This window comes from Passer domesticus, chromosome 3 (assembly GCF_036417665.1).
Source record: "Passer domesticus isolate bPasDom1 chromosome 3, bPasDom1.hap1, whole genome shotgun sequence".
Lineage (NCBI taxonomy): Eukaryota > Metazoa > Chordata > Aves > Passeriformes > Passeridae > Passer > Passer domesticus.
The window spans coordinates 54,699,084-54,720,867 of record NC_087476.1 but is presented as its reverse complement, the minus strand read 5'-3'; the positions used below and the strand labels follow the sequence as shown (position 1 = coordinate 54,720,867).

Genomic DNA, 21,784 nt, shown 5'->3' with positions numbered 1-21,784 from the left:
AATAAGCCTTTCTGGCTGCAAGCAAAGGTGACCCCCATATTCATACACATATAAAGTGTGCTTTCACTAATACAGTCCTTCCAGCCCTAAGGAATGTGAACAGCTAAGAAATAAGCTGGGGGGAAGGAAAGGAAGAAGAGGCCCTCACACAAGCATAAGATGTCTGGAGCTAAGATTTTTGCTTCTGATCAGCTGTGCTCACAACAGATATGAAAACATGGACAAACTGCTGATAAATCCATCTGGACTGAAACACCATGAGTTCAACTTTGAAAGGCAACCAAATGCACTAAACACCACGTGCTGATGCTTCAGTTTGTGGAGAGACATTCATGCTGTTCCAACCATAGAAAAGCAACAGAGTTACTATTCAGAAGTCTTACAGCTGACTTACGCACTCAGTCTTGTTCCTATTTTGGTTAGGCTCATTTTTGCTATTTGTGCTGTGCTGTCTCTGCAACAGGTGGATGTCAGAGGGAAAACCTTCCTCGCTTTCAAGAGCTCCAACTCTGCAAGAGCTGTCTCACAGCAGGCAAGCTGTGAACATGAGCCAAGACACCTGCAGGCTGGGCACAGGGAGGTTACTGAGCAGCTCTTCGAAACACTCTCCCACACCTTCATACAGTGTCAGCTGGAAGATTCATGCACCAAAGGTGTTTCTGAACAGTCCTGGGACACCTAAATACCTGGGATGTTTCTGCATGGTTCAATCAATGGCCAGCCCTGACACCACACACATGTTCTTCCTCCAGCAGGGGCCTACTGTGGAATGCAAGGACATCCCCCCAGGTAGTGCAGTGACCTGCCAGCCCTTCTGGCTCCAGAGGGCTCACTGCTCACTGGTAGCACCAAACAATGGAAGACAGATGACTGCAGGTAAGGCAGCTCCCAGCCACTCTTTCCCTGGAGGCTGTTAACAGCAGCAAGATCTGAACCATTAAAGAAAAGCTCCTCAAGGAGCTCCTCAAAGCCAGGCAAGCATGATCAGATGGTCTCAATGACGGGGAGTGACAACTTGCCACTGCCTTAGCAGGCAGGAGGGCACAACAGTCCAACTGGGCACTGCCTCACTGATCACTGTAACTTCTGGCTTTGCCTGCAGCCTTGCCTTTCCCGGTGTCAGAGGCCTCCAGCTCCTGTTTGGAGGCAAACTTGAATTCATGACTGCTCTCACTCCCGAATCAGCACAAATGTATACACCAAGCTCTTTGTGGCTAACCAGAACAATACCTCAGACTTGGGAAGTAACCTCTGGTTTTAGCTGGGGAGAAAAAGACATGAACAGCTTGTGACAAAGGTTAACTGCTTAAAAGGAGGATAAATAGATGTACAAAGCAGCATGCTGCACAAAGTCATCACAGGATAAGAGCTGCCAGAGCAACATGCCAACTAGTGTATACTGCTGGAAGCATGACAAAAAAGGATCTAGATTAATGGTGGTTTATGTGCCTATGAAAAAATTCAACACATTTGTAAGCCTCTTCTACTTAAGAGTGTAGGCAACAGAAAACTAAAGAGTAAAGGTTTCATCATAGTATTTCCTCCAAGCCAAAATACAGTAAGGGCAGTCCTCCCAGACACTTTCCTAGGTGTCTTGACAGTTTGAAATGTCACAGCAGGTGACAGTGCCATTAAGCCAACTTCTGAGGATGGATCCATAGCTTTCTGAGAAGTAAAAATTTGTTTTCAAGTCACAAAACTCCTTAAGTGAATACAGAAATTTGCATTGGATAAAGGGATTTCCTTTAAATCTGCCTTCATTGCATCAAACAGTGAAACTCCCCTTGATGGAAACAAAGGCCATAACCAAGCACTTAACAAATAAACTCACAAAAAGGACTGATTTTTGTCACTTCAATGTTTTAAAGATAATAAATTATAAGGCTAATTGTGTATAACTTCAATCCACTTGACTTTTGTCAAATGCCTGTTTGCAAATTTTAAGTAATCTCTAACGGTGCTATGAAGCCAATGGTCCTAAAAGATCAGACAGCAACAGAGAAGAGAAAGAAACCTCAAGAGCTTTCCTGAACAAATTAGATCTGGATAGGAAATTTAACTTCCAAAGTTTCATGTACAGGCCAGCAATGAGGGCAAAAATACACATGCTCAAGTAACTGCAATTCTTTTAATGCAAACATATTGTAACTGAGCTGGCAGGAAGAGTCCAGCTCCTAACAGGTAAGTCTACAACACAGAACTCACTCAGCTGCCTTGTCTGCAGTTTCCACAAGGATCAAGAACAGTAGCTTCCAATTAAACACCATTAGAGATGCCTTCCACTCAGAGCTGAGATACATTTTCATGGTTTTGGGAAATGATGCCTTGATATACTAAAACTTCAGTTTTTATGACTGTTGATTTTACTCCCAGGAAGATTTTAATATTAATTCAATAGATAATTGAGGGAATCCAAGGCATAAATAAATAATAATCAAACATTATCAATACTTTCTGAACCATTCCTGTGCATCCACCTGCTAAGTTTTTCTATTGGGACCAAAACTGCTTTCATTAGACATTTTCCAAAAACTTAAAATTGTTTGAAAATTTACACAGGACTGAAGCAAGTAGCATAAGCCACTGATATGAAGCCTTTGTCTACTACAAGCAATAGTATCACCCAAAATATTTCATAAATGTTTTGGAAACAGACATGTTTTCTGTTACCAGTGAACCTAAAAATTCATTAATTTCTTTCTTGAAAAACTTCCTTTTATATTTTAATTTCCACGTATTCATTGTCAGTTTGTACCTATTTTTTCTTAAGGGACATCATCCTATGGATTACATGGCTGTAGTACCCCAACACTTACTCTCTTGGTATATGATAGAGCAAGGAATTATGTACCTCCTCAAACTCAATTTTATTGTGCTAAGCATATGGTCCTTCTGCTCTTATGAAAATATTCTCTGTCTTCCTTTTTAGCCTGTCATTCTTCGTCCACCATGTGCTACACTGAACCATGGAAATCCCAGGGAACGTGACAAAGCGTAACTCCAGTGGGTTTAGAGAATTTCCATTTCTAATGGAAGTTCTTTGCCTTACCCTGATGGCTGGAAGACACTGTGGTTTTATATAGGGCTAACTGAATGCTAAAAGGGCTTTCAGTTCTCTTTTCCACATTTCATAGAAGTAGTCTTGAGCATTTGTTTCTCTGTGAGATGAACAAAAATCACAAACAATGCAAAATGTCTATCATATTGTAGATTAATTCTTAAAAACTCAAACCTGTTGGGAGCAAATGCATACATTCTAGTTTCAAATTAAGTCCCCACTGTTACATGTGTCCAGTTCAGAGCAACACAGATCAAACTATCTATGTTTGCTGTTGCTTGCGCCCTCTTCAGAATGTAAAAGATCTCATCAGTTCCCACAGGTATCAAATCAGAATAAAAGTTGCTATTGTTTTATATATGGTAAAATTATTATTTGGAATGACAGACAAAAAAAAAAGGAAGAACAATTGAAGTGCAAAGAAAAACAAAAGAACAAAACCTCCACATATGTTAATGCACAGCTTTAAAATAAATTAGAAAAATCAGCCAACACCACCATCTACTGGGCAAGACAAGGACAAAGAGTTCATTGCAATAAAGACAATTGTTGCTGCGTTCTGACAGCAACTTCAGCAACAAAACATATCTTGACACCACAACAGTGACTGTGGACACTCTCAGAAGAAATCTGCAAAGATTTTAATATCCAAACCACAAGTAAATTGAGTAAATGTTCAATACTCTTAATGCCTATGAAGTAGCTAAGCTTAAAGTAGCAGAATTCCACAGCAGTTTGTCAAGAAGTCTGACACCTGGGACTTCAGTGATACAAGAACTACACTGATCTTGAGCTAGAAAAAAGTTATCATCCCTATTTAGTCACAGTGGTTTCAGTGGGACTCCTCAAATAAATCAGAGCTTTCCTGGCATTTTACAGTCTTTTTAAAGTGAAGGAATTGCCTGTCACCATTGAATTGTCCAACGACATCCTGAACATTCAGTTACATGCTGAACTATTTTTAACATATTACTTAAGTTGGATAAGTTATTAAATGCCAGAGTTTGTCCATTCAGCCAGTACCCTCTTCCCTGTGTGTGTGATACACTCTTTACATGCACAATCACATACTACTTTTTCCACAGAACCCCTGCCCCAGGCAAGGGCTGAATAGCATTCAGCAAAATGAGGCAGCTGTTGGTATTTTTATACTCTTTCTTCAAGCAGCAAAGCCAGTCTTATTTACTCTGCATGGTTTGAAAGCAGAATGACTGTTTATTTTCTTTTTTAAAAAACCCCTATGTACAACAAAGAACACGTATCTAAAAAAGCTTTAGGCACTCGAGCAATTACTGTTACAATACAGTGTAAAGTAACTCCTGAAACAAAATCTCTGTTCTCAGCCACTTACAAAAGAAAAAACTCTCCGTTTGGTAGCTCTTCATCCTTCTGAGTACTCTGCTCCCAGCTTATTTTAAAGCACTCAGTAAGCACATGACCCCTTACACTTGTCACAAAATTTTGACTCTTTTAGGGACAGAGAATATTGGGGAAATGTGCTGCTCCTGCACCTGCCAATTCTGCTTCTTCAGTCATGAGAAAGGAGCCTGCCTGCACACTGCTACTCTGAAAGTATGGCAAAAGACAAACTTAAGCGGGATCACAGGGTATCTAGGGCTCCCTAAATCACAGTCAGCAGAAATTAAATTCCTCACCACGACTGAGGGGCAAGGCCAGACCCACTCTCACTGGAAAGATGTTGTCAGCAAGAAAGGCAAGCACTTCCACCAATCTTGGACTGATTTTAAGATGCTTCAGTAACACTGCAATAGGCTAATCCTGAAGTAACAAAGAAGAGAGAACAATCTGCACCCAAAAAGAAAGGCTTTTTCCTATCTGGGCAGGCACAAGCAGGAAGGAATTGCTATCAAATTATATCCTTCCAAAAATAAAAATAATAGGAGCATTCTGTTCATCACTGCTGAACAGAAAGCTAAGGTACCATCAGAAAACATATCTCTTTAGTAAGAGAGACTGACATTTTCCCAGTATATACCAATACCTCAGTCCTGTCTGCAGTAATGTTTATCTACTTTATTCTTAGACACTCCTCAGGCTCTTCCAAACCCCCTCCCATCCCACTTCAAGTGCTCAAGAATTATCTCTGTACCAGAGGGCTTCCCACTGATTTCTCTACACTGCAAACTCAGTCTGCCTTATTATCTCCACTTGAGTAGGAAATTGCAGCTAAACAGACTTTCTTAAGGTGACACATAAATCAGCAACAGAGCCAGAAGTCAAGGCCTGCCAAGATGACGCTTATTGATCCAGAAGTTGACCTACAAGGCAACACTGGCTCCAAATTATTCTGACCAGAATATTTCTAGATACAAAACACTAACATCTCATGGGAAGCCCAAGCTAGCAAGCAAATAAGAAATGGCTACCTGCCAAAAATTTGGTTCCAGTGAGTTGTTCAGCATTGCGCAGAAAGGCTGCGGTAGAAACAAGTGCGGTGCTAAGCGTTCCTGTATGGGATCTACCTGCAATAGCCACAAAACTATTCCTTTTCCTTCCCAAAACCCTCTGCCCAGTTGTTTGCAAATTTAACAGCATCTACAGCAAACAGCACAGGAGATTTTGTAGCAAAATACCATGTGATCACTTAAGGGAAGACTACCATGAATACACATGAGGGAACCCAAATAAAGATCCAAAGGCAAACCTAAATCCAGCATTTCTTGCCTTTGCAGTTTTAATGATTTTAATAATGAAATTTCCTTTTTTGGTCTTTTTTTTTCCTTACATAAGGTTCATTCATTTTATGACACTGCAAAGTTTTAACCAGAAAGCTATGGCAATGAAGCAGATCAAGAGCTAATTAATTACATTAGATTGCAACAGAATAAAGTTAATTTCATGTGGAAAGGACCAGGCCACTAGGTAGAACTGTTGGGGCTCACACATGGTCAGAGGAAGTACCCATCTACCTTGCTTTCTGCTCCCCACGCTATTCCTCACCACCTTTCCTGAAGGGAATCCATCTTCTCTCTGGAGCAGCACCTTCCCAGTGCTGGCAGTGATTTAACCAGTTACCAGTGATGTTTCCCATGGACACCACTCTCATGGACTCTCCCTTCCTCTCCAGATTCAGAGTGCAGCCCATGCCACCACGAGAGAACAGGAGCAGCGTTGCACTGTACAAGCACTGTACGAAGTCATCACCCGAGACTCTACTGACGATTCCATAACAGTGTGAGAAAACAAGTTGTTCTAAAATCATTAATTATCCCAGGCAAGCTGGAACACAACTCCAAAACAGGCAGGTGGAAGGATGTACTTTACTGCCTTGAGTTGCTGCAGCACGCCTGCATACAGAAACACAGAAATCCAAACCACTCTTACCTTCTTTAGAGCACTGCTGGAAATACCAAACACCACTGGTCATTATTCCACCATTCACATCCACTACTCTGTCAGGTTTCCTACAATACTTCCTGCTGGTTGATTTCTTCATCATTAAATTTTAATTTTTTTTCCTTTATGTTCAAGCACAATTTGCAAGCTGGAAATAACCAAAATTCTGTCCACGCAGTTTATAACTGCTCACTTTCCAAACACAGCACTAGAAAATGCATTAAGAAGTACTTCATAAACTTCTGTCACTGCAGTAGGAAGTGACTGCAAATTATTACAGCTTTTCCAATTTAATGAGTATATTTAAATCTTGAAGCTATAGTGTTACTGTGTGCACTCAGCACAGAGATTTAAAAAAAAAAGAAAAAAAAGGGAAAAAAGAGGAGTGTTTCACATTTACATTCACACCATGCAGAGTAACTGGTAAGCACTGATGTTTTTCAGATGAGCATACATTACTTTGCCTGCCACATGAAGGCATTCTGTAATTTGTAAACTATTTTAAATTCTACTGGAATTCAAGTTTTCTGTTTTATTTAAACATATTGAAAGAACTAATATACAATGCTAAAATTTTTGTTCACAGTCTTCAGTGCATCATCCTGTACAATTTTTAATTCTCTCCATTCCCTGTGTAATTTGAAATTCTAGCATTTTCCACAACTACTCACTACTTATCTGTCACACAGCATGCTCAAAGCAGTGCTCAAGGAGTGTTAACTATTTTTGCTGAAGATTTTTTTAACAAAATCATAAGAATGTATTTCCACAGCTTTCTCCAACTACAAGTGACAAAACCCTAAGAATTAACAGTGCCCAAAGTCATAGGAAAAGAACATTTTCAGCATTTTACTGGTATAGAAACAGATTCAGGAATAAGAGACTGTGGCATGGCTGCGAACAGAAGCTTGGTATCTGATTTGGCTCCCTCATTTTGATTAAACTGGGAAATAACAAAAAGAAATAATCCAAGTATCTATTCCTAATTTAGATGTTCCTCTGTACTGTAAGAAAAGACAGATGTAAGAAATTGTAAGAAAATGTTGAGAAAAGTTATTTTTAGATGTTTCAGAAACATTTTTCTCTACTTACAATAGTGTTTTACCAACTTTTCATCATTCAGGAATTCATATTCACAAAAATTAAGTGATTCTAAAAAGAATGGTTGCTCATATATACTTGCCTGATAACCCTAGGCTGGATTTTAATAAAGCACACAATAAAAGAGATTTCTTAAAATATGCATACGTTAAAATAAGCATGACACTTCATCATGCAAGCAGTAAAGACAAGAAAATGCTTTATTATTTATACAACTAAAAATAAGGACTTTAATTAGGTAACTCCCTAAAATGTCTATATTAAAAACCAGCATGTCAATATTTTGGTATACATTTAACTGAATGTTAATATGCTGATACAATACAGTTTACCAAATATGACTGTTCAATTTCCCCTAACATTGTAAAAAGAGAAAATATTAAACGTGAGAAATTAAAAAATACATTGTCTACAATGGATATTTAAGCTATTGCTTATTATTTGTTATAAAATGTCTCAGACACTCTAATCTATTACCAAGCTGCAAAAATAGAACATTTGTGTTTAAGTATCTTGCCATTACAGTGTTTTCACCAGATTTTTCAAGTGCATTTCAATGTAAATACACAACAATGGTTTGATGCCTTTAGTGGAACCAGTCTATTGCAATTTTTGAAAGACACACACAAGCTTATAATAAGAAACTGCTACACAAGCCTACAATAAGTAACGTAAGGTCATTCTCTTTAGGTTCAGGAGACAATAGTAAAATACTCTGTAACCAGGAGAGTTCAGGTAAATAATCCTCATTAAACCCATTCGGAGAATTCCACAAAGAACATAGCATATCTTCCATGATCACATTTACAATTTCAAGTGATTAGTCACCATTTTAACCATCACTATTTAGAAGCAGTCCTGAAATATGAGTGGTTACAATTATCATAAAAGCTTCAAAGTTCTTACTATTTTAACAGCTCAAATTGTTTTTTTGGCACCTGTGTGAACACCTAGTCTCTCACTGAATCTTGATGTTCCCCAGTACACTGACCTTCTTGGAATAATTCTGCATTGTTACAAAACATTCTTCCTTCAGTCAGTCTTAAAATGGCTCCATTTCAATTTCATCCCTTTCATCCCTTCAACCCCTTGCTTTTGTAGCTGACAAAATGCAAACAAGCAAACAAACCCCCAAATAATAACAACCCAAAAAGGAGCTGCCTGGCCAAAACTCTGTATATTTCACCATTCTGGGAAGGTTACTATTGCCCCTCCGAATGAACCTCCCCTAATGCTTGGACCAAAGACAGAAGTTCTGGCCAAAAATCAAATGTTTGTTTCTAAATTAAAATAAATAAATTTTAAAAACCCGTAAGAGCAGCCTTAAAATGAAGCTCATGCTTTTCTAAAAATGACATAGTTCAGAATCTTCTACATGATTCATTGAAGTTACCCTGAGCTACCTCCCAGCTCCTTTCCCTTACTTTACTTGGAAACTTTCCCATTCCTTTACTCATTAGTGATTCTAACTTTGCTTTAGTTTTGTTCAACATAGGGTAACCACAACTGAAAAAAAGCACAAACCAGTGATTTATATGAGATTATTATATTTTCCTGCACTGTTTCCTTTTGTATTGCTCAAATACTGCAACACTATGGTTCCCTTTCACACAATGATGCATATTAAAATAGAAAGAAATTTTGAAAGCCTGGACTTAAAAATACAGAACTGTTCAGGGATGTGGAAGCTCATCAGAGCCTTGGCTATCATCATCACTATGACATGATGAAGTCTGAAATCCTGAAAGAAGCCAGAGAAACAAATAATGAAACAGCAGCCCTGGACTTCAGAAGAAGCATATGTTGGCTTGTTCAGAGATCTGCTTGGCAGGATCATACAGGAGACTGTTTTAAAGGGTAAAATGCCCAGGAAATCTGTCTCTCTCTCTCCCCAAGGACTTCACACCAGGAGAATGAGGCATGTCAGTGTGCAACAAGTTAAATGTGGATGAAGGCCAACATGAATGAACCAGGGACTCCTGACTTAGTTCAAAAAGGAAAAGGAGGCAAGCAGAACATGGAAAAGGAAACTTCACAGACAAGGTATGCAGTGATATAACTGTAGTGTACAGTCATGGAATTAGGAAATCCAAAACTCAGCCAGAGAATAAACTAGCAAATGGAAAAAGAAAGGCTTCTCTGTGAGTAGGAAGGAAAATCAAACCATGGAATTGAAGGGAATGGCTGATGAACTGAAGGCCAGGGCTGCTGGTCTATCTAGACCTCAACAAGCTGAAGAAGATGGGCTAACAAGATGCCATGAAGGTCCACCAAAGCAGGCACTAGGCCCTGCACCTGGAACAGAGCATCTCTGTGCACTAGCTCAGACCAGGGGCTGACTACCTGAGAGCAGCTTTCAGAAAACCTGAGTGTTGAACATGAGTCAGCAATGTGCCCTGGCAGCAAAGGTGGCCAGGAGCACCCCAGGCTGCCTGAGCAAGAGGGCAGCCAGCAGGAGAGGGGAACACACCATTCTCCTCCAGTGAATACTGATGAGAGCATATGCAGGATGCTGTGCCTGCTAGGAGAAAGGCACTGTCACACTGCAGCAAGTCCACCAAACCAGGTAAGGCTGTGGCAGATGACATGCAAGGAGTTGGGTGAATCCATCTGCTCAGTCCTAAGAACAGGAGAGATTTTACTGCTGTCTTCCAGCAGTTACTGGGAGGATACAGAGAGGATGGAGTCAGGTTGTTCTCAGATGTGCACAGGAGGACAAGAGGCAGCAGGCATAAGCTACAGAAGGAGAAATTCCAACAAAGTAACCATAAAAGGAAAAAAATTACTATGAGTGTAGACAAATGCTGGAACAAGTTGCCCAGATAGACTGTGGTATCTCCAGCCCTGCAGATAACCAAATCCTGAGCAACCTGATGTAACACACCCTGAGGTCTGGGATACTCAGTTTGGGTGCTGGCCTGAAGTCCTCTGCAAAGAAAATTATTCTGTAAATTTATTTTACTGTTCTGTGACTAAAAGCAAAAATTCAAACAAACCCATAAAACAAACAAACAACCTAAACACCAACACAAAACCACATTCACAACATGTATGTCCCAAACTTCAAACATTTTTTAAAACAGAAATCCTATCAGGCACCACAAGATAAAATTTGTTTTAAATGCCACACATTTTCTTGTGAGATTAATTTCAAAACATAAACTACAAGCAAAACATATTAGTTTGAATTATACAAAAAATATTTACTTTAATCAAGAGGAAATAGGTACAAGACAGTCTCTAACATCAAAATTGCAAGCACAGCAAAGGATACCTTCTGACGACAGATACATAAAAAGAAACTGAAAACAAAAGAGTTGTGATTTACTTCAGGAAATTCAACCAGTGTGAGAAATGTAAGCAAAATTACTACTCTGATATGATTCAAATCTCTAAACTGCAACCAGCTCAGAAGCACTCACTTTATTCATCTTTCTAGGCACCCACATGACAAAAGCATAGCAAAAATAAACTATTTTTAGAAATAAAAAGACCTAAGAATGTAAGACCATGAGAGTCAATGACAGTATGAAAATTCTTAGTGATAGAGTAATATAATGCTCTAAGTGGACTGCATTTTCACACTTTTGAGATTTCTTTGAGATTTTGTGCATTTGATTAATTCTGTCTGTATAGTGAGGCAGTGCTAATTTATGCCTTCCTACGGGGATGACGGCTGTCTGTGCCAGCACCACAAACTGAATCAAGAAACTCCAGAGCTAAAACCTAACAGGCTACAGTCTCTTAACTCAGAACTGCAGATTCATGTTTTATTCATAAAAGCAGATACCTACACACCAGCTTTTCAAATGCCTCCTTTTGTCATTTAATATTTTTATTGAAAAAAATGACATATCTTACCTTTAGGTCACTTCCTGGCAAAGTACCTATGCCATCCTTCCAGTCCATTGCACTAAATACATCAAACTCCTGACCATTTCCACTAGATGCAGATTCATTCATGATGCATGTACTGGAAAAAAAAAAAAAAAAAAGAAAAAAAGTTATCTGAAAATTCTATAAGTGGTTTAATGCTTATATCACCAAATATTTCTTCTAATACATTTCACAGATTTGTATCAAATGCTTCCCTCTGCACACTGGCAACGTGGACAACTGATGACAAGGGTGATAACATACATGATGTAATAAAATTAAGGGGAAATCTTCCTGAAACTCTGAAACAATACCCATTTCACACACTAGGAGGCAATGGGGCTGTACTGGAGAGAAAAGAAAAATTTCAAACTGCAAATGAATTGACATGAGGAAAACATGTCAAGTGCACCTAAAAACATCTGTTCTAAGAAAGGCAAGACATGACTGCATGCCTCTAATAAATACACTAAGTACTGATTAACAGAACTGGATTTTCTTAATACTGGACAGCATGCTGATGTGAATGCTTTATCCAAGTTCAAATTGAAATTTCAAAATTAATTTGAAACTGTAAGTTTCCTGGTCTGACTTACGACACTTGAACATTCTTTATCTGTTTCCATACAGATAAATTTTGAATTGCATTTGTTAAAACTTGCTTCCATGTAGAGAAGCACATATATACCCAGAGAAACCTACTGCTTTGCAAGAGTTGACTTTACTGGATCCCTCTGTTTCAGAACAGTGAATGGAGAGAAGATAATATTTACCTTCAGAAATAGTGCATCTGGACATCCCTTTCTGTGATAAAAAATTTGCACAAGCCACAGAAGTGCACTGCACTTGCCTCTGACCCCTGGCTTCAGCTCACCACTCGTCACTGCCACAAACACCCCATCAACATCTAGCAGCCAGTTGTGAGTGCAACCAACTTCTTCCTTTCCCCTTCTCAAAACCCAGCAATCTTTAAATCTGTGGCCTGGCACCTAAATTTACTATTTGTGCAATGTGGAATCTGACTTATTAATTTTGTTTCGGAAGAATGGCTGCATTATGCCTAGCAGCTGAAATAATCTGTGGCAAAATTAGCTGTCATTATTTGTGAACTATTAGCAAAACCTCACCACTTTTGAAATTTGCACTTTCTGAACTTTTTGGAATGTAAACTCTCTGAACTTTTAAACTAACGCTTTCTAAGCCTCATACCCCATTTGGAGACTGCAAACTTTTGCTGCAATTATCAGTATTTGAAATTCAAATAGATAGAGAACTTCTGCAAAGTTTAACCTTGTTTTCTAAAACCTAATTTCTAACTTAGGTCCCACTGTGAATCTGCAAATACTCTCTGGAGATCCTCACTTTTCACAAAAAAACTCCAAACAAACAAACAACCAAAAAGGTCCTATTTGTTCACTCTGGTAACAGAAAAACATGCAAACCAAGCAGAAGTAAACTCTAGTCATCTAGAAGGTTTTTATTGAAAGGTTGAGGAGCAAAACACTTAGTTGCATGAAAAATAATTGAATTTACATTGTATTCATTGGAAAAATAGTATCAATCACGGTAACATCACCACTACAGACACATACTAGTTTGGTTTGGGATACCCAACTTGAACTCCCTTTCATTTCTCCTTGGTTTCTTCTTCATTTTTAGCAGAAGTCTTTAAAATCCTAAGCAACACCTTACTCCATGAGTTCTTTCATTACACTACAGCAACTACAGAGTTATCAACAAGATAACAGGAGCTGGACCTCAGTCAGCATCCACTGCTAAGAGTAAAAGACTTTGCATTCCTCTTTATTTCATATGGCAGGCAGGGCTCACAGAATGCTTTTTGAGCAAACTTCACATTTTTCACATGACAAGTTTGAAGTAAGAAGAACAAAATGATTGAATGTGTCTTTCCCACCTTTAGGTAATTCTCTGCGGGAAAGTATTGAAAACCATAACAAAAAACGTACAAAAATTCATTTTTAAAAACATCAATAAATCTAAACAAATTCAGCACAAACTGAGAAATTCCCCAAAGCCATAGATCTCATCTTTTATAATCACGCCCAGGCAAAATCCACCACCCTACCTCAGGGCAAGCTCCCGCAACACAACTTGGGATCTCTGCTTGATCTGAGTACCAGGTACCAGTGTAAACCAATTCAAGCAGGCTTGAGCAAACTGGACTGCAGCACAGTGGCAGAGGCACAGGCCTTTCCTCAAGAACACAAGACCCCAGCTGCTAAGGAGTAGCTGAAAAAGCTGGGATCTCTCCAGGCGCCTGTGAAGTTTTAAGGACACAAAACATGCTGGTTCAAGCACATTGGTGGAACAAGCTCCCCAGGATTAGCCTGGCTAAGCAAACACAAAGCTGTGTTCTGCATTAACTAAAGTCTCTAAGTAATCTTAAATTATCATTCTATTTAGAGGACACTTCGCTCAACCCTCCTGCGGTTTATTACAGAAAACACGCTCCAATGATTTCTGCAGAAGGTATGACAGGAGTTGGGAAAAGACTTGGAAGGCTGTGGAGAAATGCTACCTCTCAGCAGCTGCTGTACCACAGAGCAAGGAGCCTCGGACAGCACAGCTGCTCCATCAAATGCTGTCATCTCCCACAGTGCCACTCCCATTACAGACACGAAAATTACTCGGGGGCTGGGAAACTGAGAGTCTAGCCTACTTAGGCAGGGAGTAAACCATGAAAGGTAATGAAAACTTGGTAACAGAAATGTTCAGGGCATACTTGTCTCAAGAAAACATACAAATTCTGACTTAATTGCACATAAGAAACTTTCCTCAGGTAACAAACAGCAATAATGATACATTCTGGAGATGTCTAAAGACATTCATTATTGCTTTCCTTTTGAAATTAACTCAACGTCAAAGGCACAATCTGTGTATGTTTCACATTCTGCAGCCTTCAGAAGTGTTCTTGGTGGGAATGAAAAGGTCACAGGGCAACACAGATAGAAATTAATTTAAAAAAAGAAATCACTTTTAACAAAGTATCTGTTTCCAGCTTTGCTGACTTTGAACAGATGAAAGATAGGCCTATATCTCTCCACTAATGATAGCAAGAAACAAGATACAGACTAGTAAAATTGTTACAGCACTGAGGTACTAAAAAAGGAAGAACTCATTGCAATAGCTACATCTAAATCTCAGAACAAAGAAACTAAAGAATGTCTTATCTACACCTTTAATTTTTTTGGTTTTAAAGCTCTGATGCAGTTCTTTGAACTAGTATAACTCTTTCTATAATGATTTCATCTGGTACCATTGCTGCTGCTGCACTGCCAGAAAAGTGGTAAAATAGTAGACAAATAAGGGGCCTGTCAGTGAATGCCATCAAATGCGAAGGAAAGGACATAATAGTAAGTACTTGGAGCAGTCATCTTCCAAAAGCATCTCCAAAATCTGCCTTTAGGGATGTAACTATCTCAGTTCTTGCAGCCATAACAGAAGTGTGCTCCACATTAATATTTCAACATTAACTTTGTTTCAGACATATGTAATAAAGCCACTAAAATAAACAAGCACATTTAATAAGATTAAGACACGTCCTTTAGAAAATCCTTCATTTTTACCAACAGGTTCAGTGATAAATGTGTACCTCACAGAGCAGATACTTACTGAGAATAACAGCACTAAAAATTAGATAGTTTCATCTGGTGAGAGACTGAAAGAAACAAAGCAAAGAAGCAGGACAGAATATGCCAATTAGACTTACAAGTAGTTTTTGAAGTAATTATAGGGTTATGTAGTGAATACATCAGAAAGTAGTAACAAGAGTCTTCCTTCCAGTCAGTGCTTTAAAAAATTACCTGACCCCTACGTGAATTTTTAACAGGTAAGATGCTAACTGTGAAATGCCTGTATGATTTCTGACCAGTGGGGTCAACTCAATAATGGTCACTGGGCAGCAGAAAGAGTTCAGCAGTAAAGCCACCAGCCATCATTGTGAGACTGGTATAACACATCCACAGTAATTTGCCATTTCTTCTCATTCATCTCTGTGTATTTTTATTTGTACTTTTGATGATTTCTGTAGCTGCCATGACAAGACAGCCTAGCAGACTTGCCCCATACTGATCCTCTGATAGCTCCTGTGAGGAGATCCAAAACTGGGAACACAGAGCCAGAAGAGATCATAGCAAGTGACACCAAGAGTGAGTTCTAATAGAAAAAGAGACCCCAAGAGAGACAATATCCTTCTGCAGGCAAGCCATGGTCCCTCTTCCCCACAGGACTGGGTGACACCAGCAATGATGGAGTTCAGAAACAAAGGCAACAGTAGCATTTTTTGTCCTAATATTGTATACATTTACTTTGGACATCTCCAAGGCTGCCTGATTTAGCACTCATGAGCTAAAAGGACACTTTTCCCCATAACCAGTAAATAAGGAAAACAAAGTGGATCTGAAGGGAACAACTCCGTGTACCAGAGCTGCAAATACACCAACTTCTAGACACCAGGGACAAGTGGATACTCAGCTTAGTTTTATTTAACATGTAAGAATGTGAATATTACCAGCACTGACTTGTTACACTCCCAAAGCCACATGAAGCAGAATTACTCCTTGCAATGTACATTCCCTACATTTGACAACAGTAGTGAGTTCAAGCTTCATGACAGCAAAAGCAAAACCAGCTGACTGTAAACCCACTGGGGTGGGCCCTTCTTCTCTCTTCACAGTCCTCTCTTTGAGCTGGGCACATCTCACACTTGCCTTTTTCTCACCCTTCATATCTTTGCACCAGACTCTTCACTTACAGAAAAACAACCACAACAGGAACAGTGCAGGAAATGGTATAATTCTTTGATGCTACCCACCACATTTTAATATGTGTTTTTTCTTGTACTGTTTAAAGGTTTAATTATTTTAATATTTCATTAGAATTAGTATTTTCAGATACCCATTTTTCTCAAAAAAATCTTATTTTTCATTGTTTAGAAACTACTAGTTCTGCCATATTTCTATTCTCTGTGTTGAAAAGTCATCTGAGTAAATTTCACTATTTTGCCTGTTGCTCATGAAGTTTATTACAAGCAAGGTATTTTAAAGATGAGATATAGCTTTTATATGTATTCACAAAGAGACACAATTTAAAATTTTTTGCCACTCAAAGGTTGTAACAGGAAAAGGACAAGAGTTCCTATGGATGATGTCCCCTTAGCATTTTTACTCTTATTTTATCTATTGCTACTCTTCTGACTAATAGATGCTCCAAGGCTACTGTGTATGTTCGGTCCTCCTTCCCAACATTTTGGCTTTACACCTTTTTTCCCTACAGGAAGAATCTGGCCACAAAAGCATTAAAGAATACTGCAAAGCCTGGGTCTGCCCCAGTGCTTAAAGGAGGTTCATGCTGTCCTCATCTGAGTCTGGTCTCTGTCAGCAAGGTAACACAGTTATTGCTGTACCATTGCTGCAGACTGGGTAACAATTACACACAGCCTCCATCTACTGTCTCATTTTCAAATATCCACAAGACACTACAACAATAGTTACCCAATACCAAAGCTATTCTGTCATCTAATGAAACTTACCACTGACAGATTTTCCTTGTTTATAAACAGCCTGTACCTCACACTAGAAAAGTATTTCCTCTGCAAAGCTTTCATGGTTCCCTTATTTCTGCTATTGTCTGTGCAGGCCTGAGTGGAGATTTAACCTACTCAGATAGTAAGAGTTGTACACAAAAACTCTGAAATCCTTTGTCTTAAATTCTCTTAAGTGCTTGAACCAGGCACAGAAAGTTACAAAATCTTCTCTGTTTATTTGTTCCTTCTTCCTTCCCCTAAGAAGACACTGCCTGCACTGAATCTTCACACCTCCTACCACCTGACCTGTTTCAAATTGTTATTTCCTACCCAAAGTTAATACAATAATCTGAGCATCCCTTTTGTCTGACTCATGCTCTCCTCTTCAGTTATTATCAGCTTCCATAAGCTCTGCTGTTCATAAACAATTAGTTCACCTTTTCTAGCTTCTAAACACATGCAGCAGATTACAGCATTTATAGACTTTCCCTTCTCCCCCATTCATAAAGAGCTGCTGGCATCCCCTATTGTGATGAGCGTCCTACTATTGGAGCACTAACAAGCTTTGACTACACACATGCTACCACTTTCTTCAGTAAGCCTCATGCCAGCTCATCACTGATTCCTCACACCCATCACTCACAATCCATCATCCTCCTTACCAGCAGTATCAAAAAACAGACAAGATTAAAATGAACAGCCCACTAAAACTCAAGCACCTCTCTTCACAGAGCAGGTGATGCCATAAAAGAAACCTCAACAAGTTAGCAGAAAAGAAGTCATCACAAGTTATTGAAACTTTTAAAGTAATACTCTAAAAAAACCTCAGTAAACTGAAGGGAAAACACACACCACAAACTAAACCAGAGTTTATTACCACTGCCCAACTGACACCATCCGAGATGATTGCTACAGCCACCTTCACTAGAGCACCAGTTCAGGAGACAAACTGGACCACAGCCAAAGCTCCTGAAGCCTCACCGGGAAATAACGCCTACCCGGCACTACCCGGAAAAAAGCGGAAAGCTCTGCTGCCTTCAGCCACTACTTCCAGGGAGTTTCTCAAGTACAGATGTTCATCATAGACTTCTGGGAACGTGGTAACTTTCTTGGTAAAAAGCATTGGTTCCTGAACAGCTTTAAGATCTGCACTAAGAAAACTGTTACAATCCTGAGCACAGACTATTTCCTAAAATGACATAGGCTGAACTTTTTATATCATGAGCTTTATTTATGCTCACCACCTGATTTTTAGCACCCACGATCAAGCATCCATTCATGAGTAGACACGGCAAAAATGATCGGTCCAGTGCCACTCAACTATACGGAAGAAATAAGGAAAATACAACAAAACTAAAAACGTAACTCCTGCCGCCTTTCGCTGTAAAGCTTTTACACCGCGCTGCTAAAGCACAGGTAATTAAAAGACACGGAACAGGCCGTGACCCTCACGCCCCGGGGGAGGCTGCCGCATCTCCAGGGCCCTCCTAACGCGCGCACCCCTCCTCAAGCCCAAAAACCCCGGGGGCTCAAGCCGCGCTCTGGAGCGGGACAGGCGGCCGGGCCGCGGAGCGCGCCCCGCGCCGCTCCCGCGCAGGCCGTGCCCGCGGCAGCGCCCGCCCGGGGCCGCTCCCCGCCCGCTGCCCGGCGCGGCGGAGCGCGGCGGCGGCCGGAACGCTGCGGAGAGGCCCGGCGGGCGCGGCCGCCGCTCCCCGCGCCGGCAGCCCGCGGCCTACCAGCAGAGGTCCCTCCTTGGCCAGTTTTGCGGCGTGTTTTTGCTGCACTTGAAACTTTCTGGAGAAAACCCGGGCTCAGGTCCGCGTCTTCCCCAGGCTCAGGCAGAACCGCCGAGACAAAAGCGCCCGCCCGGCTCCTCGGGAGGAGCGCTCGGGGAAAGCGGTTCTCGAGTCTCTCCGTTTTCCCTCCCGAATTTGCCTTTTTATCCTTCGCCCCCGCCCCGGGCAATTAAACGGAGCGGGGGAAGAGTGCCCCCCGGCCCCGGCGAGGGGGCGGCGGTGGGGGCGAGCGCGGTGCGGGCGGGGGTGGGAGAGGAACTGGGTGTTAAGTGTTCCTGAGGAAGTTGCACAACGAGAGAGGGACTCCGCTTGTTTACCGGGTCCCTCGCTTTTTTTTTTTTTTTTTTCTTCCCACCCCCCCCCCCTCTTTCGCCTCCACCCCCCGGGACCGGGATCCGGGAAAAGGAGGTTGCCTCCGAGTGGAAAGGAAAAAAAAAAATTAAAAAAATGTTACCTTCTCCTCCCTCCTCCCCTCCCCCAGCGCGGAGGAGAAGGAGGAGGAGGAGGGGGGCGAGCTCTCTTTTTTCCTAGGGGGCTGCGGGGGCTCGCTCCTCGGCCGCTCGCAGCCGATCTCCGGGCATCCCTGGGCAGAGAAGTCACCCCTTCCCGCGGGAGGGGCCGGCACACGCCGCCTCCCCGGAGGGCTCGCCCCCGCCCGGCCCCGCAGCCGCCAGCGCCCGGCCCCGCGCTGCAACTTTTTCTCTCACGCTCTCGCGTGCGCCCGCTCCGACGGGGAGGGGGGAAAACCATGGGGGTGGGGAGCGGGCGCCGCCGCGGCCCCGACGCGGCGCCCCCCGCCCCGGGCGCTGTAGCCCCGGCAGCCTCTCCGAAGCCCCGGCCGGGGGCGGGCGGCCGCTCCGCGGGAGCGCCTTCCCGTCGGCCGCCGCTCCCTCCCCCCCGCCGAAAAAAAAAAAAAAATCGCTTTCCGCCCCCCCCACCGAAAAAACACCGCCCCACACGCGCTAGCGAGAACAAGTGTGCCTATATCCTGTTGTTATATGCACCGGCTGCGGAGACGGGGAGGGAGAGACGGGCGTGTGCGCGGGGGGCCGCTCCCCCACCCCGGCCGCACTTCAGGCGAGAGCGCGCAACTTAACAGAAAAGCCGCGTCCTATTCCCTGCCCCTGCCTGCCCCCCCCCGCTCCCTGCCCCCGTCGTCGGCAAAATACGCACTCACGTGTATGTGCGCTCACACACACCGCCGGCACCCCGGGGCCAGCCCCCGGCAGCCCCCCGAGGCCGGCCCGCGGAGCCGGCGGCGGTGACAGGCGCCGGCCCCCGCCGCCGCACGCAGCCCGAAGCGGGCAGGGGCCGTTCCCCCGCCGCCTCACATGTCTGCCGCAGCGAGCGCGGCGCACGCACCGCACAGAGGCAGGAACTGAGCACTCGAGCAAAAGACTTTTTTTTTTTCGTCTCTTAAAAAAAAAAAAAAATTGCTACAAGCTCGCCTTTTTTTTTTTTTTTTTTTTTTTTGTATGTGTATGTGTGTGCAAACTTTCCCCAAAATGGCGGAAATTGGGAGATGATTATATTTTAAATATCTCTCGCACACAATCACACAAAGTGCAGGAGCGACGGAAAATACAAACTCTCTGCTGCGCGCTGGTAGAGGCCTTCGCACACGGGGACCCACGGCACATTCAACCGGTATATCCCGGCAGCCGCCACCTCTCGCCGCTTCCGACCAAAAAACCCTTTTTCGCACCCCTCTCCGCTGCGCATTGCCCCCTCGCAGCCCGCACTTCTCCCCGTCCTTCAGCCTGTGCGAACAAAGAGCCGGGGCTGCAGAGGGGGGGCTCGGGTGGCAGCGAGCCCCCTCCCTCCGCTCCGCTCCCTCCCCGCCCGGCGCTCACACGCACACCCGTGCCCCCCCAGCCTCTCCCCCCGCCGCCCGGCCGCGGCACCCGCATCACATTGTTCCCAACAGCACGGCGGTGCCCCGTAAGTGTCATTAAATGGAGCCAACTGACAAGCTCATTGGTGGGGCAAGTCTGCAAAATGTCTCTCCCCTTCCCTTCCCCCTCCCTTCGGAACCCACTACACCCCCCCCCAAAAAAAAAGGCCCCCCCAAACACATTTCCACAGCTCCCTCCCCCGTGTATATATATATGTACATACACATACGTGCGTGCGTGCCTGTGTATGTATATAAATATACAGCGCATATATATATACATGTACTCCCTTCATGTGTTTGGGAAGAGAAAAAGAAATACCAGGCACCTCTCTCTTTCTTTTGTTCCTCTTTCACACTCGTACACTTATGATTTAGTGAGATCCCCGGTGCCCCGGCCGCTCCCCAGCCACTTGCGAGTCACTTGCCCACTTTACCCGGCATTAACTTCCATCCTTTCTGCTCGAGGTGGTCGGGGAGAAGCCCCCCTCCCCTTCCCCAGATACGTTTCGTAAGGGAGGGAGAGGAGGTGCGTCTCTCCCTTTATCTCTCGCGCTCTCTCTAACTTTCATCCTCACCTAGGGGGAAAATTAAAACCCGTCACCAGCCTTTGCCATCGCGGCTCCCTAAACGGCTTGCGGATCAGATCGGAACCCGCCGCTCCTTACCCCCCCAAATTCTCTCTTTCTCCGTCTCTCGAGTAGTCCTGACAAATATGGTCCAGGGCTGCGGGCACAGTGAGCATGCGCCCGCGGAGCCAGGGCTGGGGAAAGGGGAAACTGCCGCCGCCGCCGCCGCCGCGGCTCCTCTTCCTCCCTCGCCTGCGCTGCCGCTGCGCCCCGGCCGCCCGCAGCCGGCACCCGGCAGCCGGCACCGGCGGCGGGCATCGCCCTCGCCGAAAACGCGGCTGCCGGCGAAGGCTCCGGCGGAGGTGCATCCTCCCCCTGATTTACTGCCGACGCTGGAGGAATAATAAGGAGACTTGTGCAGCAGTCGCGCGCTATTTTGGGCGCTTTCAAAAATAACGCCTTGCACTTTTCGGGGAGGGGGAGGTCCGGTCCTCCAGGGTCCCGCCAGGTGCTGCCGAGGTCGGGTGGTGGGCGCCGGGGAACCCGGGAAAGCCTGTCTGTGGCTCTTGGCCCCATCCTCTGCGCAGA

At 43.2% G+C, this 21,784-nt stretch overlaps 1 protein-coding gene across 9 annotated transcripts in view; it reads right to left on the bottom strand.

The window, feature by feature from the left end:
- Positions 1-21,528, bottom strand: part of L3MBTL3 (L3MBTL histone methyl-lysine binding protein 3) — a 78,130-nt gene extending 56,602 nt beyond the window's left edge. Inside the window, exons 1-2 of one of the 9 annotated variants that reach the window (XM_064413139.1) lie at positions 21,296-21,528; positions 11,378-11,489 (exon numbers count right to left, since the gene is read on the bottom strand). In XM_064413139.1, coding sequence (XP_064269209.1) covers positions 11,378-11,489; positions 21,296-21,372 — 189 coding nt within the window. In that variant the 5' untranslated portion in view covers positions 21,373-21,528. Of the gene's footprint in view, positions 1-11,377; positions 11,490-13,478; positions 13,587-18,673; positions 18,824-19,187; positions 19,412-19,906; positions 20,099-20,956; positions 21,092-21,205 lie in introns of those variants that run through there. The other 8 variants (XM_064413140.1, XM_064413141.1, XM_064413147.1 and 5 more) reach the window with 8 other exon arrangements.
- Positions 21,529-21,784: the final 256 nt, after the last annotated feature.